Source organism: Rhipicephalus sanguineus, chromosome 6 (genome assembly GCF_013339695.2).
Source record: "Rhipicephalus sanguineus isolate Rsan-2018 chromosome 6, BIME_Rsan_1.4, whole genome shotgun sequence".
NCBI classification, from domain to species: Eukaryota; Metazoa; Arthropoda; class Arachnida; order Ixodida; family Ixodidae; genus Rhipicephalus; species Rhipicephalus sanguineus.
In genome coordinates this window covers 15,939,272-15,966,782 of record NC_051181.1, presented here as the reverse complement: position 1 = coordinate 15,966,782, position 27,511 = coordinate 15,939,272, and the positions used below count along the sequence as shown (strand labels likewise).

General features: G+C 47.5%; 1 protein-coding gene across 6 annotated transcripts in view; it reads left to right on the top strand.

Annotated features, from left to right (window-relative positions):
* LOC119397111 (serine/threonine-protein kinase STK11) overlaps nucleotides 1-27,511 on the top strand; it is a 336,048-nt gene that overhangs the window by 139,616 nt on the left and 168,921 nt on the right. For 2 of the 6 annotated variants that reach the window (XM_049416705.1, XM_049416700.1), the window contains one exon: nucleotides 23,451-23,583. The exons of the other annotated variants lie outside the window; for them this stretch is intronic. In XM_049416705.1, coding sequence (XP_049272662.1) covers nucleotides 23,451-23,583 — 133 coding nt within the window. The remainder of the gene's footprint in view (nucleotides 1-23,450; nucleotides 23,584-27,511) is intronic. 6 annotated transcript variants of the gene reach the window in all.

The window sequence follows — 27,511 nt, the reverse complement described above, 5'->3', positions numbered from 1 at the left end:
ACAAAGCGACGGAAGTAGGAGCACAGTCCAAGAAAACTGCGGACGTCCTTGGCCGAGCGGGGTGTGGGGAAATCTCGAACTGCTCGGACTTTTCCAGGGTCTGGTTGCACGCCCGCAGTGTCAACAAGATGGCCGAGTACGCATATTTGGCGTTGTCCAAAGTGACATTTCGACGAGTTAAGTTGAAGGTTAGCGCGTCGGAAAACATCAAGCACTGTGGACAGGCGAGTAAGATGGTTCTCGAAGGTGGCGGAAAAAACAATAACATCGTCCAGGTAGCAAAGACAGATGGACCACTTCATGCCGCGAAGGAGAGAGTCCATCATGCGCTCGAAAGTCGCGGGAGCATTACACATGCCAAACGGCATCACCTTAAACTGATAAAGTCCATCAGGCGTCACGAAGGCAGTCTTCTCTCTGTCTTGGTCGTCCACAGCGATCTGCCAGTACCCTGAGCGCAGGTCGATTGACGAGAAATATCTGGCGCCGTGCAGGCAATCGAGCGCGTCGTCGATACGCGGGAGAGGATACACATCTTTCTTGGTAATATGGTTCAGATGGCGGTAGTCAACACAGAATCTCCAGCTATTGTCCTTCTTTTTAACAAGGACAACGGGGGAGGACCAGGGGCTGGAAGAGGGTTCGATTATACCCTTATGAAGCATTTTATCCACCTCCCGTTGTATAATAACACGCTCCGGTGCTGACACACGGTATGGCCGTCTGTGAATGGGTCGAGCGTCACCGGTATCAATGCGATGGGTGACCACGGATGTCTGGCCCAAATTACGGTCGCCGAAGTCAAAGACGTCCTGATAGGAAACGAGGAGGCGGCGGAGAGCAGAGACTTGCTCTGAAGTGAGCTCTTCGGATATCATTGGCGTGAAGCGGTCGCAAGAGGAACGTGAAGCGAACGACGGCATTGAAAAATCTGGTGGCGCATCTGTGGTCAAAGCGGAAACTGTATGGTCGGCCAGTGGTGTCAGATGTGCAAGTGACATACCGCGAGGAAGCACTTGCGTCGAGAAGCCAAAATTGAGGACGGGAAAAGAAGTTTGATTGGCTGTAACTGTAACCACCGTGTTGGGCAGCGTGACATTGCGCGTCATGGCGACGTCAGGAATCGGGACAGCAACATAATCACCATCGGGTACTGGTGGGAATGGCGAGAGCTGGACTTGAACTGCGGCTTGCGGCGGAAGTCGAAGGAACTCGAGGGATCGTAGACGAGGTGGGCCGGCAGGGGCGGTATCTGAGAACGAAGGGAGTTCTAGCCGAAGAAGTCCTTCAGAGCAGTCGATAAGAGCAGCATGTGTGGTAAGAAAGTCAATACCAAGGATGAGGTCATGAGGGCAATTTTCTAGTACAGCAAATAGAACTGACGTGTGATGATCAGAAATTGTGATTCGCGCAGTGCACATTCCTAGTACAGCAGGAGTACTCCCATCGGCTGTACGGACGGTAGGAGCAATCGCGGGCGTCAGAACTTTTTGGAGGCGGCGGCGGAGGTTTGAGCTCATATTTGTGCACCGGTATCAATAAGAGCAGTCACAGGTAAACCATCAACGAGAACTTCAAGAAGGTTACGTCGCTTGTCCGGAGTAATGAGAGGTTTTGCAGTGCCACGCAAGTAGAAGAGGATGTTGGCCAGCATCAGCGTTGGGTCCCAGTGGTTGCTGCTGCTGACGCGCTCATACAGAGCCAGCCAGTCGTCGACGTCCACGCCACTTGTGCCGTTGAATGTGCCAGGATCACGGGGGTGCACCACAACGATCGGCTGTGGGCCTGACGGATCTTGTTCGCACTGGGTCGCTTGGTCCGTCATTGTGGCAGCTGCAACGCGCCGTCCGCTGCGAAGATCCAGTTCCTGGTGCTTTATAGCGAGTCGTACCCCGCACCTTCCACCAAAGATGTTACGGGGAAGAAACTATATACGCAGGGTATATTTGACAGCCAAAAGCGTACAACGCTGCCGCAGTCCAAGCGCGTTCCGCTCAGCACTTGGTCGTCGTCGTTCGCTGCCCTTCTCCGCCCGTGACAATATGTAGTACATTGAACAAAAAGAAACAATCACAGTTGCACATACATATTGCGTAGCTCATTCAAAGCCATTAAAGCTACGTCCGTACCATCTCTGGCAAGTTCATTTAGTAATGTAGGTAATATGTACCTGAGCATTTGCTTTCCACAAGTCGTGCGGCATTTTCGAACTTTCCATATCTCAGGATGGCGTGTGTGGTATGCAGGGTCATTTTTTGTCAATTTCGTCATTATCTTTAGAAGGGAAATTTTTCTTTTTGTTTCCACTTGTGTTGCCGAAGTAATCTGAAATTGTAAATGTTTTGTACGCTTACAATTTTAAGCTTTTCGAACATGCCCTGTGTGTGACTTAGGTATGGAGCGTTAAAAACTATGCGTATTGCACGCTTTTGATGTAAGATAAGTTTTTTTATATTTTCTTTTGTTGTCGTCCCCCAGACCAGTGCACCATATGTCAGAGTTGAGGAAAATAGAGCATTGTATAAAATATTGTTAATTGAAAGAGGGAGGGTAAAGCAATGTCGACGCATGAGGCCAATTACTTTTGACAGCTTTTTCAGCAAGTAAATTAATGTGATGATTCCAGGACAAGTTACTCGAGAAAAATACGCCTAGCGTTTTGAAACTATTCACAACTTCTATTTCAGAATTGTTGAGCACTAATCGGGGGACTGCACACCATTTGTTGTTTCGCGGGTGAAACAAAACTGCCTTAGTTTTACTGATGTTTAGCTTTAGTTCATTATTAGTAGCCCACGAGTGAATGGAATGAAGTGCCTCATTTCTCGATCCGAGAGGCATGCAACATCCGAACCAGCGAAAAAGAGGCTAGTATTATCAGCGTATAGTATATGTTTTGCCGTAGGATCAATATTAACAATGTCGTTAATGTAAATAACAAAGAGAAAAGGACCGAAAATGCTCCGCTGTGGTACACCTACATTGACTGGTTTAATTGAAGAAGAGTGTCCATTAACCATGACAAACTGTGAACGACGTTGCAGATAGCATGAAATAAGCGACAAAGCTTTTCCTCGAATGCCATAGTGCTCCAATTTTTAATTAGTATGTTGTGGGTAATAAGATCAAACGCTTTTGTGAAATCCAAAAAGATACCAAGGACCAAGTTCTGACTTTCAAACATTTCAAGAATTATTTCTTTTTCCGTGAGCAATGCCAGCTCAGTGGAGTTATCTTTTCGGAAACCGTACTGCGAATCCGTTAAAATGCTATAACGGTCAGTGAATGAAATTAATCGTACTAAAATTATTTTTTCAAAACCTTTTGAAAACACAGGGGCAATGGAGATTCGACGGTAATTTCCAAGATAATTTTTATCGCCTTTCTTGTAGATAGCTGCAACTTTAGCACTCTGCATCCTACGCGGAAATACTGCAAATGAAATACAAGTGTTAATTATTATATGCGTTAAACATGGCGCAATTAAGTCAATGACAAATTTTACCGGTTTGATCTGAAGTTCCGCATTATCTGTAGTTGTGCTGTTTTTTCAGGCTAGCGTAGGTTGCATTAATTTCCGATTCAGATGTGGGCCACAAAAACATTGTGTGCTCACAACGCGGCTGCATGTAGGGGAAGCTGTCACTTCCGGATGATAATGGAATGTTACGAAGGAAGGAATCATTAAATGCATCCGCTAATTCTTCACCGGAAATTTCTAGGTTATCTTTTACTATCCTAGTAATATGTTCAGTTCCTCTGCCTATTATCATATTTAGTTTGCGCCACATGTCTCCAGAGCTTTGGCTCGAAGAAATGAGTCGATGATAATAATACCTGTTTTTAGCAGTGCGAAGTTCTTTAGTTACATAATTCCTGTGTTTTTTAAAGGCACTAAGCACATCGGGACATCTAGTTTGAATAAATTTTTTGTCTCGTTTCCTTAAAGGGACCGACAACTGATTTTTCTCGACCCAGTTTTTTACGGCGCGACAGGAAGCTTACCCTTCGTAGCGTTTGTAGCTGCAGTGGTTTCTCCTAAAAGCACGTAGTTATTTTATAAGCAGTATTTTTCGATGTGAAAGGCTCCAAACACGCATGAAGGCTTGCTCCAGCAACGCTGAGAATTGATAGCAATGCCGCTAGCCCTTGTGAAAGCTGTCGTTCTGCTTTCGCAGGAGTTACTGTAGCTATGCTTAACCACCTTTATTTTGAGCTTTCCAGCCATTTTTGAAAATAGCAAGCTGTTACAATGAGATGATGTGGCTTTATACACCTTCTCGGTATTTGTACAGCGTTGTGCGCGCCTGCGACCAAGGTTGCCTGCGCCTGTGTCATGGATGGCTTTTCGCGGCATGGGATCATTACGCCAAGCGAAGGCAGCGCCACTTTGTTGCATACAACTAACGCAGGCCTATATGTGCATTTTTATGGAGTAATATCTTTTAATATAAAGAAATGAACAATATTTCAGTACTAACGGAAAAGTCATCGAACGCATACACCAATCAACGGTCACGTGGCCGGCTTCATCGGACCGTGTATGATTTTGCCGCCAGAGGCGCCAAAGGTCATTTTTCGCGACTTTCAATGAAGAAATAAAAATATAAATCCGCCTCTCACGAGATAAACAGGGTTGGTTTGAGTCAATGCGACGGACAATCTTTCCATCAGTGCAGTCATCTCATTTCATGTTCTGGGCAGTTGTCGGTCCCTTTAAGAGAAGCAAATGTTCACTCGTTATCCATGGTTTACAAGCTTTCTTTGGTCGGGTCGGTTAAATGTTTTTTGTGGAAAGCATGCATCGTAGATAGACATAAACTTTTCCAAAAATGTATCCTAGGCTATTTCTGGATGGTTTTCGCTAAGAACATCATCCCAACTTTCATCTGAGATAGCCTGACGAAACGTGGTTAGCGTGGAAGCACTGATTAACCTGTAAGAAAACATCACCGCTGATTCAGAGTGGTGAATAATTTCAGATGAGACATTTACAGATATACATATGGGAAGATGATCACTGAGGGAGTAGTTAATGACACCAGAGTTTACACGATTCTCATCAAAATTGGTAATAAAGAGGTCAATAAGTGTTTCTGTGGTTGTTGCCAGTCGCGTTGGAAAAGTGATTACATTTTGAAAGTTGGGTATGTCTAAGAGAGACTCAAAGGTGGCTTTATTAGGGTTATCGGCCATTAAATTAATATTAAAGTCGCCGCTCAAGATTATGTGATACTTGTAATAATTTACAAATTCCAACAGGGAATCTAAAAAGCTAAAGAAAAGAGAAACGTCACCGCGAGGGGGGCGATAGCAGACGCAAAATAAGCAGACGCAAATTGTCCCCGTTGTAAGTGCGCGCTATCCTGTGACGATGAGCAAAATAAGATTTTTCTTGGTTTGAGAACAAGTGCTTTATAGTTAGGGGTAGAGCAGCAGAAGTCAGAAAGTAATTCGCACTGCATGCTATTTCAGGCTAAAATAGATACGCCTCCGCCACGCTTCTCAGGGCGGTTTACAAGATAAGATTTGTATCCGTGCATTTCAAAGACATCCTCTTCGCAGGTAAACCACGTTTCCGTGAACATTACAATATCAAATAAAATTTTAACTTGGCAAAAAAAAAAAACATTCAATATCATCGTACTTGTTGCGACGGGATCTCAGATTAAAGTGGACGCAATTACAGCAGTGCTGATACTGAGACATTAGGTCATCCACTTGCATCATTTTTACAGATTCATGCGCCATCGTAAGCATCACAGGCGAACAAAACACTTTTGATGCAGTATATTCCAGCGGACAAAGCATATTGACCAGCATGTTCTGGCTATCACTAGTGCGCATAAAAGAACGCACCATGACTGCCGATTCACGGCAAAGGCTATCAGTACTTGCTGTACCAAAACGATTGCCAACATTAGACTGTCATTGGCTTGACAACACGGTAACACTCCCATTTCTTTGACGGTACCTGATAACAACATCGCAACAAGAAAAACTGTAACCATGTTTGAATGCCTCCGCAATAACAGACGAACCAAAAAGATGCAGAAATAATAAGGGTTCTATGGTTCGCTCGCAGCCATCGTGTTAGATTTAATTCTGCCCAATTTTTCTCAGCTAAACCTGTTTTAACGTTTCTTTTATTTAAAATGTGTCGCCATAATTCATTTCCCTTGTATTGGACGCCTTCAGACTGCGCTCAGTAAGCACGCAGAGCTGTTCATTGGATCTTCTCTAGATCGTGCTCCCGCTTCATGGCAAGTGTCTCTGAGCCGTCCAATTTTTTGGCGAAGGTCTTCTCGTTGCGGCACTATACGTATTTTCATGCACTTTCCCGCTTTTTTGTTATAGCCATTCCAAGAAGACGTTTTAATGTTGGACATAGGTGGTCATGCATTGACGTAAACAGGCGACGCTGAGTTGTTGCCACAGTCACTGTTCTTTAGGCGCAGCTTTCTTGCTTTCTCAAGCAGCTCATCTCGCTTCTGTCGTCTCGTGAACTGCACAGTAACACAGCCTGGCTTTTTTCTAGCTTGAACGCGGTGACAAATCTCTATGTCATCTGGTACAACGTTCACATCCCGAAAGCTGTCCTAGTTTGCAAACAACAGCAGTTACATTCTTCTTGGGGTTTTCCTCAGTACCTTTAATTTCAATGTTCTTGTTCCTCGAATATTGTTCAAGTGTTGCAGACGAGACTCAGGCGTCTGCAAGGCGTTTCTTGATTTTTATCATGTTCAGTGCGTAGATTACTATTCTCTCTCTTCCTTGAGCTCGGCATTCTCTGCCTTGATGGCGTCATAATTCTGTCCCGTGTCTTCAAAGACAGCATTCATGTCTTCCGTACTGGTGAGCATCATCACGAGTTCCGCTCGCAGTGCTTTCATCTGCGCGCGGAAATCCCTGCTCTAATGGCCTCGCGAGCTGTTTTTTAGCTCCTGCCGGAGCTCATCCCTTAATTCATTGACCAACTTCTGCATGACTCAAAACGGTATCAATGTACACACACAAAACTACAAAACAAACACTAACCGAAGGCAGCAGTGACAGCGACTAAGCACGAAAGAAATGGCATAGAAATGGCACTCGTGTACCAGAAGTAACCTGTAAATAGGCAATGCAGATGCGTGAGTTGCTTGACCGTTACGCTGCCACGGCTGCCAAAGAAGCGCACGCCCACCGAACAGCTCGTTTTATGCAGTCCGGTGATGCCGGCAGCGCCAAAGGCCGCAGTGTCCGGACACGCAGACAGGAGAACCAACACGTGTCCAACGGCTGGCAGTGCGCAGTAGCGGCTGTCCTCCGTGTGCGCTGAATCGGCCAACTGTGATCAGCAGCGAATTTCCCGGGCTGTCTCCTCAAGCGTTGCAGTTTCTTGCTCGCCGAAGATTGCAGCCGGTAAAAGCTGTAAATAGGCAATGCAGATGCGTGGGTTGCTTGACCGCTACGCTGCCACTGCTGCCAAAGAAGCCCACGCCCACCGAACAGCTCGTTTTATGCAGTCCTGTGATGCCGGCAGCGCCAAAGGCCGCAGTGTCCGGACACGCAGACAGGAGAACCACACGTGTCCAACGGATGGCAGTGCGCAGTAGCGGATGTCCTCCGTGTGCGCTGAACCTCCAACTGTGATCAGCAGCGAATTCTCACGAGCTGTCTCCTGAAGAGTTGCAGTTTCTTGCTCGCCGAAGATTGCAGCCGGTAAAAGCTGTAAATAGGCAATGGCAGATGCGCGAGTTGCTTGGGCGCTACGCTGCCACTGCTGCCAAAAAAGCCTTTGTACTCAGCCGTGTGCTCTACTCCATGCTCTACCTTGAACTCTCGTGCCGCGACACTGACGCCGTGGATGCCCTCATCCGTCGGCATACAAAGTAGCCCTCCACCTTCTCGTAAGTACACCTACCGATCGACTTCTCCGCTGAGGCCTTCACAACACTATCGGGAACTCATAGACCGCGCACTGCCAAGCACAATGCCCTCGTCTTAACACAAACCGACACTGGTCGCATATTCTGCATTCTCTTAGAATCCAGATACCCGACAATGATCTGACCATTGCTCCCTATACCAAGACCCATGCACCACGAACTCCTCATCTCCCTTCTCGCGACGCTCCTGCGCATTGCGCTCTCCCCCAGCGGAAATGTCGCGAAACGTCTCTTCATCTCGGAGGCTTTGCTTCTGGCAATACCGGTTGTCTCGGCCCCTACCAAACCCCTACCATAGGGCAGCACAGAAAAATGAGAGGCGATTGCAGCACTTCCCCGTAACCTGCACTCCGACCACCAGGATAAACGCCGCAGAGCTCGCGCTAGAACTCTACACCGATGTTACGGGCTCCAAGCCGGACGCCGTATGGGCAGACGCAGCCTCCGTGGGTGATGGAGCGGTCGCGGCCGTGGTGGATCACAATCTCTCCCCCATAGGTACACACACACTTTCTCCAGACACCTCCCCGGAAGCTGCCATTGCCTTAGGCAATAGTCTTATCAGATTCCAAACAAGCACGATGCCGAGTTCACGTCCTACTGTAGTCGCCCGCTGCACCCCCGCCCCTGCAAGTGGAGTTGATTTGGGTGCCCGCGACCTGCGGGTATCCTGAAAACGAGGCCTGCCAACCTCTTAGCCCGGGGTTCTTTAAACCGGGCTCTCGCGGCGTCCGATCCGGGATTCATGAACGAGCGCGCACACACGGTCAACGAGCCGACTCGAGCCTATAGGGCACACTTTCAACGAGCAGCTAGCCTACAGGGCAGTGCGCGTCAGCTTTATCCTCCACCGCACAAGTGCCTCAGCAACCGACAGGCAACCCTCTGGCGCCAGCTACAAGCTCACACTCTTCCCCGTCCTCTCATTCTATCACTCCCCTTTTACTCACCTCAGTTTGCACCCTCTGCCCTGAACCTCATGCTTCTGCTATCCACATCCTTTCACACTGCCCGGCCGATCCTCCCCCACGGGCTCTAGACCACCTAGAGACTTGGGAGGAATTGGGAGAACATACTGCGTTCAGAGGACCCGGTTGCGCAGACCGTGGCTGCCGACCGGACTGCCAACGTCATGGACCAACATCAGATGAACGCTTGAGCGCAACGGGGTCGTGTGGGGGCCCGGGAGCCTGCGTGCTCCGAACTCCTCTGTTGAATAGTTTAGATGCGAAAGCATCTTATGCTCGGGGCAGTGTCCGTTCTGTGGCATCCGCACCCATACACGCATGCACCAACTTACCCCCCTCTCTCCTCGTGTGAGCGCGAGGAGGTGGGAGGAGGTCGCGTGAGCGATGCCTCCGCTTAGTTTCTTCTCCTCTCCCGTTTCTCTCCGCCACAGCTGGTGCGCTCGTATGTAATGCGGCGCGCGCTCGCTCCCGTTGCACTCTCCTTCGCAACGGCGCTATGGACGCTCGCGAAGCTGAACGTAAACGGCAACGCCGGCAAGCGTTGCACTCTCCTTCGCAACGGTGCTATGGACGCTCGCGAAGCTGAACGTAAACGGCAACGCCGGCAAGCGAATCTCGAAGCTGCGAGGCGGCGAAAGCGCGCCTTCACTGTGCTTTCGTCAGTCTCTCTCTGCTCAACGGTGTGCGAAACGCCATGAACAACGTCAACGTCGGCGCTAGTTGCAGCGGCAGCGCCACCGCCGCGGAGCAGAGGGAGGCTCGGGAAGCCGAACGTAAACGTCAGCGTCGGCAAGCGGTAATTCAAACGCCTCGACAACCACCGTCTCATAAGTCACATAAGAGAAACGGAAACTCGATGCGCATCCCCCGCGATGCTTTCGCATCCCACCATGGTTGCCCGTAGGGGAAGATGATGTGTAATTTTTCTCCTCCACCAATGATAACGCTGCAATCTTCGATGTCGCGGGTATAAAAGGCTAACACGCTTTACTGCTGATCAGATTACTCGACGGCGGACGCTGTTCTCGTCGCTGTCAGTGTACAGCTTGAATTGCTGCACTTTTACCTTTCATTTCCCGGGCACAAGTTCGCCCAAATAAAGAGTTGCGCATTTCCGAGTTCTGCTGGAGCCCTCTTCACCGTCACGGCACGTGACAATATGTGGACATATTGTGGACATAATACTAAATTCTGGGTTTTTACGAGCCAGAACCACGAGGCGTCTTCATGCAGATGAAGATTCGGACGTGCATTAGACTTATCAGCGCCTCCTCCATTTTTTCAATGCAAGCCAGATGCGCCCGATCCGACTGACTGTTCACCACCCTGTGCTCCTACTCCTGCTCCTTTCCTACTCTCCCCCGTCGGGTAGCGTTCGCGCCTGCTTTGCGTTCATGGGGAAGAGTACCCTTTAGGCGGCGCCTCACAAAGGAAGTCAGAGGAAGCAATATTTAAATGCGAAACATTTCTTAGTGAACTTCGGCGACTTTGATCGTATCTATCTATCTATCTATCTATCTATCTATCTATCTATCTATCTATCTATCTATCTATCTATCTATCTATCTATCTATCTATCTATCTATCTATCTATCTATCTATCTATCTATCTATCTATCTATCTATCTATCTATCTATCTATCTATCTATCTATCTATCTATCTATCTATCTATCTATCTATCTATCTATCTATCTATCTATCTATCTATCTATCTATCTATCTATCTATCTATCTATCTATCTATCTATCTATCTATCTATCTATCTATCTATCTATCTATCTATCTATCTATCTATCGCCTACAACTTTGGGCTCTCCTGTCTGTTTCGTTAATAGGACGTATACTAAAATTGGTATGACATAACATGACTGTATGACGAACATAAATGACAGCTCATGTCATGAAAATCGTCACATGCATGTCATTAATAGCATGATTTACATGCCACGGTCTTGGTGCTCTTGCGGCCGTTTCATTAACTTCATGTATACCACAATTAGCATGGCGGGACAAGAGTGTATGACAAACATAAGTGACAGGTCCCATCGTGGAAATCATGTCACGCATGTAATGTACAGCATGCTTTACATGACATGGTCTCGGGGCGCTCGTGGCCATTAATTAGATGGATATATACCAAAATCGGTAGGACCAGACATTTCTGTGTGGCGAACATACATGACAGGTGGTAACGAGAATCATGACATGCATTTCATGTACGCCATGATATAGATGCCCCGTGCGCTTGCGCACGGGGCATGTATGGTGCGTTTGCGGCCGTTTCATGGTGCGCTTGCAGCCGTTTCGCTGTCAGGACATGTACCAAATTTGGTATTGCGTGACGTGACATTACGACGAACATAAATGAAAGGTGGTAACGTGACAATCATGACATGCATTTCATGTACAGCATGATTTACATGCCACGCTCATGGTGTGCTCGCGGCCGGTTCACTAGCTTGGTGTACACCAAAATTGGTATTTCGTGACGTGAATGCATGACGAACATAAATGACAGGTGGTAACACGAAAATCGTGACATGCATGTCGTGTAGGGCTTGATTTACATGCCACGCTCATGGTCTGCTCGCGGCCGTTCCGCTAGCTTGACATACACCAATATTGATATTGCGCGACGCGACTTTATGATGAACACTAATGGCAGATCATGACATGCCAATCATGACACGCATTTCATGTACAGCGTGATTTACATGCCACGCTCATGGTGCGCTCGCGTCCGTTTCCCTAGCTTGATATACACCATATCTTATATTGCGTGACGTGACTGTATGACGAACATAAATGACAGGCCCTAACACACAAATCATAACACGCATGTCATGTGCGGCATGATTTACATGACGCTGTTTTGGTGCGCTTCCGGTTGTTTTGTTAACTGGATGTATACTAAAATTGGTATGGCATGACATTAGTGCGTGACGAGCATAAGTCATGCATTGCATATTTCGGAATATACGTTTTAATATATAAAAAATTATACATGCATGCATGCATGACAAACATGTGATATATAGTTAGTTGGTTGGTTGATTGGTTGGTTGGTTGGTTGGGTCCTAGGGGAATGGCTCAACCGAGTGAACTACATGTCATGACGTGAATGACTTCATTTTCCTCAAGCAGTAACAAGGCGATGTATGGAGCTATTTGCTGGCTGCTTCGCATTACATCGATTTCCACAGTGCGTGGGATCTGCCGTATTTTTTTGTTCAGTAATGTTTTTATTCGTGAAGCGGCGTCTTCCATCCCTCATGATTATTACGTTGGTTGTCACGCTGGCTCACAAAGAGACTCGGTGTTTTGAGATGCCGCGTCCCCGTTCGTGGCGCTAAGCGCACTATCAACGGAAACGCGTCACGGCGACGCTACTGCATTGGAGGACTTTAATATGTGCCCCACGAGCGCCGTGCGGTAGCGGCGGTTTTTCCTCGAGCCACCGAGGAAGGAGTACGAAGGAACAAATCTGACAGACACATGATATGAGAGAGGGATGGCGCGTCTACCACAACAGCAGCGTTGAGCGCTCAGACGCATGATTGACACAAGAAGCCGTATCCTTTATGTGACGTCGCACCACGGAAACTCTGAACTAAGGCGGACCAACGGCTCCCATTGAAGAGCGAGCGTTCGCACTAGTATTGGAAAAAATAGAGGAGGCGTTGGACTTATAATTTGCAAAAAGAGTAGTGTTCCTTATCAATCGCGCTGCGGAAAGTTCCTGGCCATACAGATCGTAACGTTGATAAACGACACGCGAGCGAAAATGCAGAATGGCCGGAAAACCGAGTCCGCTCTGCCTCGAAAACGTTCACATTCGTTCTGCCGCTGTTCCACGCCGTCTCCGCTTTCGCTACTTCGACCTACGCCGTCAACAAATGAAAAGAATGCTAATTTTGGCAGAGGACATTCCATTTTTTTCCAGTTCTTCAGGTTTTTGTTCGTTGCCGAATTGAAGTTGTGCACGCAGAACACCGAAAAGAAATAGTTTTCACCTTTTCAAGCTGCTGTTCGAGGAGATACGCCAGCAGAAGCTACATAAGCTGACGGCAGATTTGCCCGGCTGTGCAAAAGCGGCATATGTTGGGTCACGCCGACTCGCTGCTGCTGCAGCTTTCGGCAGTCCATATGAAGCGCTTGAGGAACGCGTCCTTGTAGAGGCTGGGAGTTTTATCGAGCCGCGCCGTTGCACTGATGAGAATCACCGCCGACTCTTTGGCCGCCATTCTGAATATGTGGCCGGATGTTTACATCATGTGGTGTATATGCGTCAAAGAGCTTAGGTTTTTCTAACCTCGAGCGCAGCCAACCCGTGAAGCGAAATGTGTTCCGCTGTCGTGCGACGGCAAAATCGGTCGCACACCGATTTTTTTGCACCGCTCTGGCAGCGTGGTTTTCCGGCCGCTTAGGCAGCGAAGCTAGCTGATTTTTGGGGAGCTTTCTGGAGCTCATGCCGTTTGCGGTGGCTTCGTTAAAGGGACACTGAAGTGAAGCAACGAATGAGCTTAGACTGATAAATTATACGCTCAAGACTCTAGTGTCGTTAATTTCACCATCACACATACTAATTAATTACTAAATCAATGTCAGAATTGTCACTGGAATTTCCCCCCGAAATCTTCTATGGTAAAGTCAGGGACATAAAAAAACGGTTTTTTCGTATTTTGGACACATTGACTGAATGAAATTTTCTGAAACTTGTATGTTAACTCTGTGGTTCCCCCAGAAGGCAATGTACTTGTTAGGAACTACGTAGGCCCTAAGAGACGCTGTCAGAATCTCTGACGTCATGGCATCTGGTGCAGGAACTCCAAGGTGGCGTCGCCACCTGCATTTTCTTTTTTCTCGCTTACCAAGCGTGGCGTTTTGGTTATTTTGAAAGAGTAATTAACAAATAGGACAATAATCGTTGTTCTTTTCAGTGTCTATAAATCCAGATTGCAATGGAAAATTATTTTGCTGAAATAATAAACTGTGCAAAGTTAATGGGAAATGAATGGTAGGTAGTCGAATGAGTTCTCAGCACTGGCACAATCGTAGTGCACCCTTCTCGGAACTAAGTTCAGCTTGCGAACCGCCATGCCAGCGTCCGATCGGACCGGTGATAACGTTGGAGGAGGGAGTTGGGGGACGGGGTATGGAGGGCCTTCCCCTCTCGAAAACTGGGAGGTGACGACGTTTTGACACCTGTCAGATAGACAGACAATGAACTTTATTAAGATAGTCCTGAGGAGTACCGCAGCCTTTCAGGGCGGCAGCGCCGCGGACCTATCCCACGTGGGGACGGGGAGGCCAAGCCTCACCGCCGCGTCGTGGGCCCTCTGGACGGCCCTTAACAGGTGTAGTAGATTCGAGCTCCTTAGATCGGAGCACCACTCTTCTTCACTGAGGCGTTGAGGGCCCCGTAAGGAGGGACACCGCCAGAGCATGTGATCTAAATTGCTTCGCGCGCCACAATCGGGACAATCCGGTTCAAAAGCGTCCGCGTAAGAACTTAGGGTTGATAGACTAGGATAAGACCTGGTCTGTAGCATTCGAAGCGTGGCAGCCTGCGGCCTGGTGAGTTTCTCGTGCGGAAGAGGAAATGTTCACCTAGACAGCTGGTAGTGCTTAGAAACCTCGTTGAATGTGAATAAAGGATCTCGAAAGACCTCCCGACCAGTCCCCTAGCTACCGCCTCCGTCCAACCCGGCGCGGTGGGTTAGCTCGCGCGCGCGGGTGTGGGCGACCTCGTTGAGGTTGGTCAGAGAGGATAAGTGCGACCCGAGATGAGCCGGAAACCACGTGATGGTGTGTGAGGAAATGACTCTGTCACCTAGGATGTGTGCGACCTCGGCGGAAATGGAACCTGATGCAAAGGCTCTAACAGCCGCGCGAGAATCGGTGTAGATTTGATATCTGTTTTTGTCAAGTAAGGCGAGAGCCACCGCGGCCTGCTCGGATCTAGCCGGGGTGGTATTCATGAGAGATGCAGAGTTGGGAACTGCACTTGCAAAAATATTGGGGGACGCTTAAGCTTCGCCTTTAAGAGTTGAATGCGATAGCGATATCCGGCCCCATCCTCATCGTGCTCTATTTCGCTTGTCATTATGTTCACTCGCCCGACGCACACACACACACACAGACACACTCGACATGCGTTTAGTAAAGGACTAAAGGTAAAGGTTTCCGCCCTCTTCAACACCCCTTTAGGACAACAGTGTAGCCACTACGTGTGTGTAAGAGAATGCTCGCACTAATGCGTATGCTCTTTGTAATGGGTGGCATGCTTTAAACCAGCAGCAATTACGCGCGTGATACTTCTTCGAAGTTGCGATGCGCCTGCTACGTGTTCGTAAGGGAATACGCGCAGTAATGTAATGGGTGCCATCTTGAATGAATAAAACGCGCGAAAAAACGAGGACGAACAGAAGAAACAACAGACCACGGCGCTGTCTCGCAACTAAAACTTTATTTCGCAAGGAATAGAATAAATAGCATCTGGGAAAGGATATCAAAAGACCATCACGTATGCACAAGGCGAAATATGTAGCAACAACAACAAAATAACAAAATAACGTACGTGAGTGATTAGTCATGAACATGAGGCAAGTTATCGCTGAGATAAGAAACTTCAGCCTGTGACAAGGCTACCGAAGGTTGGCTGACGCATATGTCTTTCCATATGACGCATATGACTTTCCAATGACATGGAAAAGACTTCCATTATTTCTCGTGTGCGCTGATCCCTGTGCCTGTGCAAAACTTCCGTCCTATTAAAACTGGGATTACAACCACTTTTCCGACAATGAAGAGCCAAATGAGAACCAGTACCAATTCGCCCAGTTAAACGTTCTAATGTAATGAGTGGCCGGCTTTAAAACACGAATTCGTTATGCAGGCCGCATGGTGTGACGCCCGGTGGCAATATACGCTTTTACCCCGTTTTACTGCGATATTTCATCTCGTACTGTGACACCTGTACACGGGACGCGTATGTTTGTGAAGCATTAGTTAACTTCAGTGCAGTTCCAAGCGATGGAGTGGCTCTGTGGTAGAACACCTGCTTGCCACGCAGATGGCCTGGGTTCGTTTGTCACTCGAACCTAAGGTTTATTATTATTATTTTTTTCGGTAACGGACAAGATGATCATTTTCGCTCACAATTCACCGACGCCGACACCGGAATTTTTGCGGAACGAGCTCTTTAACTCAATCGCGTGAAAACCGTATGCGCCATGCGCTTCTTGTCAATGCTGCTTTACCACAATGCACATCTTGTGTGTGGCAGTGAAGCCTGCATGTGATTTCAGACGTAACTATTTACCGCATAAAAGGACAACAGAGAAGGTGATCACAACACGCTGGGCGCGTCCTGTCTGTTGTCTTCACCTTGTCCGCTGTCCTTGTTGGCGCTAATGAGTTAAGTCTGAAGTCAATTCGCACCAACCAGCCCAACTGGCATCTCAAATCATGCATGTGACATTATTGAGGGCAAACAGACTGATTGCAGGGGTGGCGCGAAGATAATTTTTACTGCGACAAGTGGGTTTCCTAGGGGACGGGGGGGGGTGCATTCTGTCTAGCTTTGGCAATCTTGGTGGGGGGGCGGAGGGCGAACATTTTTTTTTGGGGGGGGGAGGCAACCGCCCTCCATGCCCCCCCCCCACCCCCAGGCGCCGCCCCTGCCTTTTTGATGGCTGCTGACTGTTGCTCTTATGTTCATGTTCGCATTAGAGTAGCATTTCCTGGCGACTTACCTGTGTGGCACTCCTGGTGATTCAAAAGACGATCCAAACCTGCTCCAAAACAAAATTTTCAGCTTCTAACCGCTTCCGAAACACTTTTTAAATGCGAAGCATTTCTTAGCGAACTTCTGCGACTTTGAGCGTATCTATCTATCTATCTATCTATCTATCTATCTATCTATCTATCTATCTATCTATCTATCTATCTATCTATCTATCTATCTATCTATCTATCTATCTATCTATCTATCTATCTATCTATCTATCTATCTATCTATCTATCTATCTATCTATCTATCTATCTATCTATCTATCTATCTATCTATCTATCTATCTATCTATCTATCTATCTATCTATCTATCTATCTATCTATCTATCTATCTATCTATCTATCTATCTATCTATCTATCTATCTATCTATCTATCTATCTATCTATCTATCTATCTATCTATCTATCTATCTATCTATCTATCTATCTATCTATCTATCTATCTATCTATCTATCTATCTATCTATCTATCTATCTATCTATCTATCTATCTATCTATCTATCTATATCTATCTATCTATCTATCTATCTATCTCTATCTATCTATCTATCTATCTATCTATCTATCTATCTATCTATCTATCTATCTATCTATCTATCTATCTATCTATCTATCTATCTATCTATCTATCTATCTATCTATCTATCTATCTATCTATCTATCTATCTATCTATCTATCTATCTATCTATCTATCTATCTATCTATCTATCTATCTATCTATCTATCGAGCACTGCACGGGCTCGGGCCTACCCGAAAACCCGGGCCCGGCCCGGCCCGTGGGCCGGGTCGGGCCGGGTAAAGTAGCTTTCACGGCGGGAACGGGTCGGGCTCGGGCCTGAAGCTCCGGGCTTAGGGCCGGGCCCGGGTTTGAGGTGACGGGCTCGGGTCGGGCCGGGCTTGGACTTTGCTCCGTTCTTAGAGGGTCACTAAAGTGAAACACTGAATCAGTTTAGACCGATAGAGTGTACTCTGAGAATCCGAACGTCATTATTTCACCATCGGTGAGTCTATTATTAAAGGAGAAAATGAAGATCAAAGTTCCATTTAGAAATTTCGCGCTGCAATCTCCACACGTGACGTCATGGATTTTAAAACTGTATTCGTCGTATTTTGGGGACCTTGGCTCAACGAAATTTCAGGAAACTTGGTATGTCAAGTCTGTTAAGACCCTCGGAGGTCAATGTACTTCATTTTCACCAACTATAAGCTACGTAGGGCCCAGTAGATGCCGTCAGAATCTATGACGTCGCCGTGTTAGGTGCGTGAATTTCAAGTTGGCGTAGTTGCTTGCATTTTCCTGCGAGTTTTCTCTCTTAGCAAGAGTCTTGTCGTGGCGAGCGTGGTGCTTTTGGAGTGGTGAAATAGTAATTTACTGGTAACAGAAAAATCGTTTTTCTCTTAATGTGCCTTGTTCCGCATACGCTGTGCATACATATAAGTCTCACATTTTATCTCGAAACAACGCTTTTTCTGTGTGGGGTAAGCTGTTTGGAGTTTTATGAGGGATAAGTACTTAACTGCTTTTTCTTCTTGCATATGAGCTACTTGATTTATCTGAAACGGGCGAGCTAAAAGTAAATAGACCAGCCGCTTATATGCCACATCTCGCTATTCCGTGCTTTATTTGCTTTCGTTAATATTTTATATCCCAAATGTTACTCTGTAATCGCAGTAATAAATGTAATGATAAAAAAGTTATACCTACGAGATGTCATCGCAAGAGCGATCACAGTGCTACAAAGCGGGGAAACGTTGTTCAAAGTTATAGCCCCCCCTCTAAAAGTAAAGGACTGCACGGAGTCTTGATACATAGAATCCCTATAAAGGCACATTCTTTTTCTGTGACATGTGACGGCTCCCAGTGGTCATGTGGCGCGAGATGGACATGCACAACTTGCTTTTTGTGGCCACATTGTTAATGTCTGAGCTTTCGTCTTGTTCCGCCATATCACGGGTTTTAAACTGACCTCAGCTAACGGGCTGCATTCACGAAAATTTACTCCCCCAAGGGCTAGGGCAACGACGAAGGAAGAAGCGTGGGAGGGGAGAAGAGGTTTTAAACTACTGTCATTTCACAGCAGACCTTTCCCATATCTCATATACGGGATCATTCTGAAGGCGATTTAGCGGCAGGAGTCCAACAACATATCGATACCCATTGTTGCAAAATAGTGCGGAACGGAGCAACTTGGAGCGTGCCAGACTATCGAAGAAGAGGAAACCGAGGGGCATCGAGGGCACGTGCACGTGGCCGGCGCAGCAGTTCGCCTTTCACGTCTGGGGAACTAGTCATTTCGTATCACCCATAATGACTAAAATCTGGACGCCGATTCTGAAATATAGCTCTTGTTTCGCGGTTATGTATCGACACACGGTGACCGCAGGGTGCGCCTCAGGAGAAAAAAATTCGGCAGATCCCACGTATCGTGGGAGTCGATGTTATGCGAAGCATGCGGCGGGAAAGTGACTGTGGCATAATTTTTTTTACTGATCGAAACGTTACAAAATGACGCTAGAGATATGTATAAATTTTATACTCATGCATATATGTTGAAGAGCCGCATATGTGTTATATAACTAGTTGTTTACAGTTGGGTAACGCTGCCAACGGCAACGTGGGTATTACCAACACCAGAAGCGGCAAGCTGATATGTAGTGCTTATACTTGGAGAACGCACGCACGTTTCACGAACCCGTGTGCATGTGCGGAAGAAGTTCATGGACAGTTCCTGAACATGATGATCATCACCGTGATCAGTGCGCAACAACAGCTGGTCATGACTTGTTATCGGATCCGGTCGTGATCGCAGTGACGTGGGGTCCATGTGTAGTGCAGTACTAGGTATAGTACAGCTGTTGGAATTCGTGGATGCCTCGGTCACTTCGTCGACAAATTTTCTGTCAATAGAGCCGGCGACATGTCGGAGCCTGAAGTCACTCTTCCCGTAGGTGGGGTATAGGCCGTCGAGGCTGGTAGCCTGGATAGTGCTACGTAGATCAACATCAGTGGATGGCGCCTGTCGTATTCGTAGACTACCTGGGTGTATGTCGCCTACGTAGCCTAGCCTACAAAGCGGCTGTCAATCAATCTGGCATCATCATCGGTCAGCATGAGCCATGAGGCCATCACCCAGCATCGTAAGAAATGAAGAGGACACTGCGTCGTGCTAGCGGACTAAGTGCAATTTACGGTGCGTTGATGTGAATATCACACGTAACTTCCGTTAATGTATAGTTCCAGTGTCGAGCAATGCTTCAATATAGCTTGCTGAATCATAGGAACATAAATCTAATGTTTATTAGACTACTATAAAAGCGCAGCCAACACTGGAATCACAGACGTTAATCTGATATGACGCCTGTATCGTAGGAGTACACATCGTGGGAATATCATGTAGTGTGTATTTCTTTCTTGTAAAATTAGTAGCAAGCACCACAACCACAATTGACGTTGCACCGTATTACGCCTGCATAGGCTGTTTTTCCAAAACAGTTTATAGACCTGGCGTGGCTCTGTGGTAGAATACCTGATTGCCACGCAGAATGCTTGGGTTCGATTCCTGCTGGGATCCAAATTTTCATTCTTTCCATTCGTCGGACCAACGCTGCCGATGTCGGTTTTCTTAAGGCTCTCGCATTTAAGTTACCAATTTATGTTCTTGCCGGTCGTGCGTATATATAAACTGTCAATCAGCTGTGGCGCATACCCGTATGCCGCGACCCGCGGTAAACGGATATGTGCCACACATGTCTGGAGGAAAGGGTTTGACGACATACGCAACAGGCTTTTCACGTTATTGATGTCATGACCCGACAGTTATATGCGTCAAATCATCCTACCCTGCCATGCCAATTCTGGTCTACACCAAGTTAAGGAGGCGATCATGAGAGCACCCAGACGTCGGCGGCTAGATAGATAGATAGATAGATAGATAGATAGATACGTAGATAGAAAAGCTCAAAGTGCCAAAGGTTCGCTAAGAAATGCTTCGCATTTAATATGCTTTCAATCTGTGGTGTATTTCAAGAACATACTTATAAAGAAAATAGGATGAAGACAGTCATGTGCGTGCGGCGGGCCGCAAGCGAGAGGTCCGCGAGCCGCGTGTTTGAGGCCCTATATAGTGCGCTATATAGTGCACTATATAGGGCCTTGGAATGTGCAGGAACAGCATGCTATAAATTTCAGTAGGCTATAGAGTGCAATAAAAACAATGTGAAGTGAGCGTTTTGTTCTCTGCCAAGCCAGTCTAGAACAGATGCTCTGGCGGTGCTCCGTGCTACGTGGCGGCGAAGTCATCACGCCGTGCAAATGGGAGGCTGCTGTTACCAGCTCCGCGCTAGAACAGCTATATGGGCAGTCCAACGGGCCTGCGACGCAGCAGAGAGGCTTGGTCTTTCTGTTCCGATGTCGGAGCGGCCCGCAACGTGCGCGTTCCGATGGACAATTATAAAAGTTTCTCCATTCATCAATCCATCCTTTGTTGTTATTGCGCTCCCTGTCGAAACTGAACTCGTGCTGCAAATCACTTTCGTTGCTACAATGTCTGCTACAAAACGTCCTTCATGATCCCCAGTGTACTTGCAGAAAAAATGGGTACGGTATACCACTGCCGAACAAACAATCATTGTATCCAATATGTCTGCTCAACTGTTTGCACCGTGAGCCCCTTTTTACAAGAAATTACCGTATGTTAAAGCATAATTGTTAGCAAAACATATGCCAACAAAGCATAGATATTTGCCACTTAAAACACCTTGCTGTCGATTCCATGTTCCGGCAACACCACCTAGATTACTGAATCGGGCCTCAGTCGGGCCTGATCTGTGGTCGGGCCGGGCCGGGCCGGGTAGGCGAAATTTTTTCTCGGGTTCGGGCCGGGCCCGGGTCTCATTTTGAGTCACCGGGCCGGGTTCGGGCGGGTAAATTTGAACGAGTTCCGGGCCCGGGCCGGGAAATACGGCCCGTGCAGTGCTCTAATCTATCTATCTATCTATCTATCTATCTATCTATCTATCTATCTATCTATCTATCTATCTATCTATCTATCTATCTATCTATCTATCTATCTATCTATCTATCTATCTATCTATCTATCTATCTATCTATCTATAGCTATCTATAGATATCTATCTATAGCTAGCTAGCTAGCTAGCCAGCCAGCCGCTAGCTAGCTAGCTAGCTAGCTAGCCAGCCAGCCAGCCAGCCAGCCGCCTACGACTTTGTGCTCTCCTGGTCGCTTGTTAATCGAATGTACACCAAAATTGGTATGGCGTAACATGACTGTATGACGAACATAAGTGACAAGTCATAACATGAAAATCATGGCACGCATGTCACGTACAGCATGATTTACATGCCACGCTCATGGTGCGCTGGCGGCCGTTTCGCTAGCGTGATATACACCAAAATTGCTATCTTGCGACGAGACTGTGTGACGAACATAAATGACCACGAGTTAACATGAAAATCATGACACGCATGTCATGTACAGCATGACTTACGTGCCGCGCTCATGGTGCGCTGGCGGCCGTTTCGCTAGCTTTATCTACCCCGAAATTGGTATTGCGTGACGTGACTGTATGACGAACATAACTAACACACGAGTTAACATGAAAATCATGACACGCATGTCATGTACAGCATGACTTATGTGCCATGCTCATGGTGCGCTGGCGGCCGTTTCGCTAGCTTTATATAACCAAAATTGGTATCTTGCGACGTGACTGTGTAACGAACATAAATAACACGAGTTAACATGAAAATCATGACACGCATGTCATGTACAGCATGACTTATGTGCCACGGTCATGGTGCGGTGGTGGCCGGTTCGCTAGCTTTATATACACCAAAATTGGTATCTTGCGACGTGCCTGTGTGACCAACATAGAAACACGAGTAACATGAAAATCATGACACGCATGTCATGTACAGCATGACTTACGTGCCATGCTCATGGTGCGCTGGCGCCGTTTCGCTAGCTTGATCTACCCCGAAATTGGTATTGCGCGACGTGACAGTGTGACGAACATAAATAACACACGAGTCAACATGAAAGTCATGACACGCATGTCATGTACAGCATGACTTACGTGTCACGCTCATCGTGCGCTGGCGGCCGTTTCGCTAGCGTGATCTACCCCGGTATTGGTATTGCGCGACGTGCCTGTGTGACGAACATAAAACACGAGTTAACATGAAAATCATGACACGGATGTCATGTGCAGCATGACTTACGTGCCACGCTGATGGTGCACTGGCGGCCGTTTCGCTAGCTTTATATACACCAAAATTTGTATCTTGCGACATGACTGTGTAACGAACGTAAAAACACGAGTTAACATAAAAATCACGACACGCATGTCATGTACAGCATGACTTACGTGCCACGCTCATGGTGCGCTGGCGGCCGTTTCGCTAGCTTGATATACACCAAAATTGGTATTGCGCGACTTTACGGTGTGACGAACATAAATAATAGGAGTTAACATGAAAACCATTACACGCATTTTCCTCAATGACATACAAGCCGATGCATGCAGCTCTTTGCTGGCTGCTTCGCATTACATCGATTCCCACAATGTGTGGGATCTGCCGGCTTTTTCTTATGCTACAAATGTGCTCCAAAACAGCTTTTTTGCTGCTCCTAAAATTGCTCCATGTCCTAAACTGTCTGGACCACCACTGGCTTGATACCAGGCTGTCTTAGAGGACCCTGTTCTTATATTCCTCCTGATCTGTGTTGCAGCTACTTCTGCCAGTTGCTGGATGGATTGGAGTATCTGCACAGCCAGGGAATTGTCCACAAGGACATCAAGCCGGGCAACCTGCTCCTCACGAACTGTGAGACTCTCAAGATCTCCGACTTGGGTGTTGCTGAGGTGAGCACCTTCTACGGAGCATTGGGCAGAAATTCATCGGATTATGTAGCATGCTGGCTTAGTGTTTGGTGCCGAGGGTTTGAGGTGGATATTTTTAGCTGCAGGTGGATCTAACATTGCAAGATATGATGAAAAGTTTCTGCCCATGTGCTTTTATTCAGGATGTTTGACAAGCCTGGACATAATTTTAAAGCTCAGCTTTTAAATGATGTTCCCTCATTTAGCAACAAAACATTGCGTGCAGTGCACGAAATTCAGCCGCCTGTGAGCAATCTCACGCACGGCATCGCGCAGGGCCTCCCAAGCCCCGAGACAAGAATGTCGGTGCCTGACAAGCACTGCCTAGGATCGTAAAAAACTTCAGGGGCAGTTAAGGCACCGCCCTTCTAAATGTACAGTGCTGTGGGGGCGCTGTCACCCTCTGTGGAGGCGTTTTTGTCTCATTCTCATAACACCCAGCGGGTTGGCGCATTCTCGCCGCCGTGCGAGGGATGTTGCTGCTGGCACGGTGCCGCCGCCCTGTCAGCGAGGTTAGGTGGGCGCAGGGAACAGCCAGGACTCTTGTAGAAGAGCACCAAGTTGGGCTATATAGTTGGAATTAGCCTTTCTGTTTTGTGGCTTGGAACAGCCGGGGACAATACCGTACCTCGTTCCCACTCCTGTGGTGAGTCGAACGTCGCAACGCCACACTTGCGGTACATTGTGTGTATTATGTTTGTGCGTGTCATATTCTGGTTGGTTATTTGTCATGTTACCGCAGTTATTTCTTGCATTTGGCTTGTGAGCTCGCCGTTCTAAAAGTTGTTAATAATATCCATGTGTTCTTTAGCGCGGCTTCTTCACAGCCTGCAGTCACTTACAGACTTAGTCAAACATTGATCTTGCAAACTTGGTAAAACTGGCAAGTTGCTACATTATATAAAGATTCATTAAAATGAAATTCAACCCTTTATGCAAAGTTTAGTCTACGAGGAATTATTTTTACACAGATAGTACCGCAACAATGTTCAAATACTTGTCTTTCTGTGTCGTCTGTAGTGTGTGTTCGCTAGTATATGGATTCACCCAGTCAGTACTGACTGGCCCAGACAAATGCATTAACGAGTAATATGGCACTATGAAAAAGGTAATTTCGGCAATGTTAAAAAAATCAATTTTGTTTAACCGGCGTTCCAGTGACAACAATTTGATGCCACGTCGGCAAAGTGCTCTTCACAGTTCCTATACGTCATGGGTAACTCTCTAGCGGTTCTCCTGTGTCGTAGCGTGTAGTCTGTAGTGTGTATTAGCTATTATTATTGGTTCATCAACTCATTACGGTGGTGTTAATTTCAGTCGCTGCTGTGCATTGGCTCTACAAAAATTTTGACAGTAAGCTTTATCATGAACAGGCACATAATGTTGTAGAGCTGAGTGTGTTGTGGCTGGTAACTGCAAACAGTTTCAAAATATATTGGTTAGCTGTTTGAAAATTGTTTAGGCAGTGTTGTTACCGAAAAGCCTGGGTGACGTGTCAAGAGGCCAACGTGAGCCTTGTCGTGTGGTAGAAGGTACGCGGCGCTTCCGGTCGCAAGTTCGGCCATGGCGGGGTCGAAGGCTGCGGTGTTCCAGATGAAGCTGACTTTGATGTCCCGCTCTTCGCAAATGATGCCCGGGACTTGCATCTTGCTGAACATAGACTGCTGCGACTGGAACTTGGTTCGTGTAAGCGTGGTCGGATCGCGACTCTGCTTACAACAATGTGCTCTTCTCCTTTACCGCGACCCAATCTAGAGGGCCGTCCTTTCACCAATGCCGTCATGCATCACTCTCGTGGTGTCTAGTGGTACTGCACCTTTGACGTTTCCTAGGACATCATACAGTGAGTCTCGCATGTAGTGAGCATCAACTTCTTCCCCAAAAATTGCGTGTCCAGGAAGATCATTGTTTCTGGTAGGTGACGCACCATACGATCAAGGAACACTACCGGCTGATACGTACCGGTCAACTTTTCCTTTGGCACTAATTCCTGCCGCTCTACAACTGTGTTGCAGCCAGTGTCGCGCAGTGCGGTAACTACGCATTTATGCATAAATCCTTTCGCAACGGCCATGTTTTCAATGTTCCCAGATAGAACAGTTCGGCTCATTGCAGCACTGACGATAGAGATTTTCTCTCCATCTTTTTGAATAACATGGTCTCCATTCCCTGCTGATTTTCCATGATTTCTCTCTACTGATACCATGCAAGATACTTCGCTTCTCTCACCCTGACCTGCGGAATACGTGTCACTATTGGGGCCCTGCACTGGGTAACTTGCTTTCATTCGCGACCAGCATTCAGCTGCTCTGCGCTCTTTTCTTTTTTTTGTCGCTCAGAAAACAACGGTCATCCGCCCAAGGCGTCTTCCTTGCGAACTCCCTCCTTAGAGATGCGGTCAGACCCGTTTCTCTATATACGCGCTTCTTGCTCAGATTCATCAGTGCCTGAGCTTCGAAGTCACCTGATTTCTGCGCTGCATTAAGACCGAGACAGACGGTACGATTTTACATCCGATGCGACGTCTGACGCGGCGGTGCGGCAGCCGGAATGGTGACGTTTCATTGCATCGGACCGCCGCATCGCACGTCCGGCGTGCATCAAACCGGGCAGATATTTTCGTCGCCGCATCGGACCGTCGGTGCGCCGCCGCCAATGACAGCCCGGGAGACGTGTGTCGTCACGCCGCTGGTGGCGCCCTCTCCCTGTCGCCGCTAAAGCCCCTTGATGTTGGAAAGTAGCGGCGCTCCTTTATCCACGCCGCCTCACCCTCGCCGGGCTGTCAACCTCCTCTTTCTTCACCCTCTCTTTCGCGGAGCCGGCGCATCCGCAACGCTGAATGGCTGCGACGCGCGATACCTCCCAGTCAGGTGACTCTGACGTTACGAGAAGCGAGCGCAAGCAAACTTCGCGCGTTTTCAGTTGCTCACGCACGCCATGAACCCTCCAGGCGTCAACCCTCCAGTCGTGTGTGTACGGGTGTGTGCAGGCGTATGCGTGTTTGTATGTGTGCATATATGCACCTGCTTCTGTATGTGCGTGTACGCACGTATATGTGTGTGTATGTGCGCGCCTGCGCGTGCGTGCGTTTGTGTTTTCGCGCGCGTGTATGTATGTGCGTGCGTGCCTGTATCGCGTGTGTATGTATGTGCGTGTGTGCATGTATCGCATGTGCATGCGCGTGTGCATGTATGTGCGTGCGTGTCTGTATCACTTGTGCATGCGCGTGCGTGTCTGTATCGCTGTGTATGTGCGTGTCTGTATCGCGTGCATGTATGTGCCTGCGTGTCCGTGTCGCGTGTGTTGCGCATGTGTATATAAGTGCATGCGTGTCTGTTCGCATGTGCACGCACGTGTGGCTGTATCACGTGTGTAATGAGCGTGTGTATGTATACGCGTATCTATATCGCGTGTGTATGTGCGTGCGTACCTGTATCGTGTGCGTATGATCGTGCGTATCTATGTGCATGTGTCTGTATCGCGTGTGTATCTATGTGCGTGTCTTTATCACGTGTTTATGAGCGTGTGTGTGTGCCTGCGCGCCTGTATCGTGTGCGTGCGTGCGTGTCTGACAGCGGCATTGACAAAACAAGGCTTCGGGCCCACTCATTCGGCCCAATTCAATATAAGTAAACCACCACGTTCCTTCTTGGCTGCCTTCTTTGAGCTCATCAAGACCACAATTATGAAAAAAATTCTCGCCTATACTTATGCTGGTTACTTATTATATGCGCTTAATACACCTCCGCGTTACGGACAGCCGAGGCGGCGACGGAGAGGTAAACCGCCCAGCCGCCAGTTGGTATACTAATTTTTTTCGAAGCGCTCATTTGTCTTTATCGAAGCGTCTAAAAAAATATATTTGTCACTTCATTTGTTCTATCGGAAGCCCACTTTCGTCATGACTATT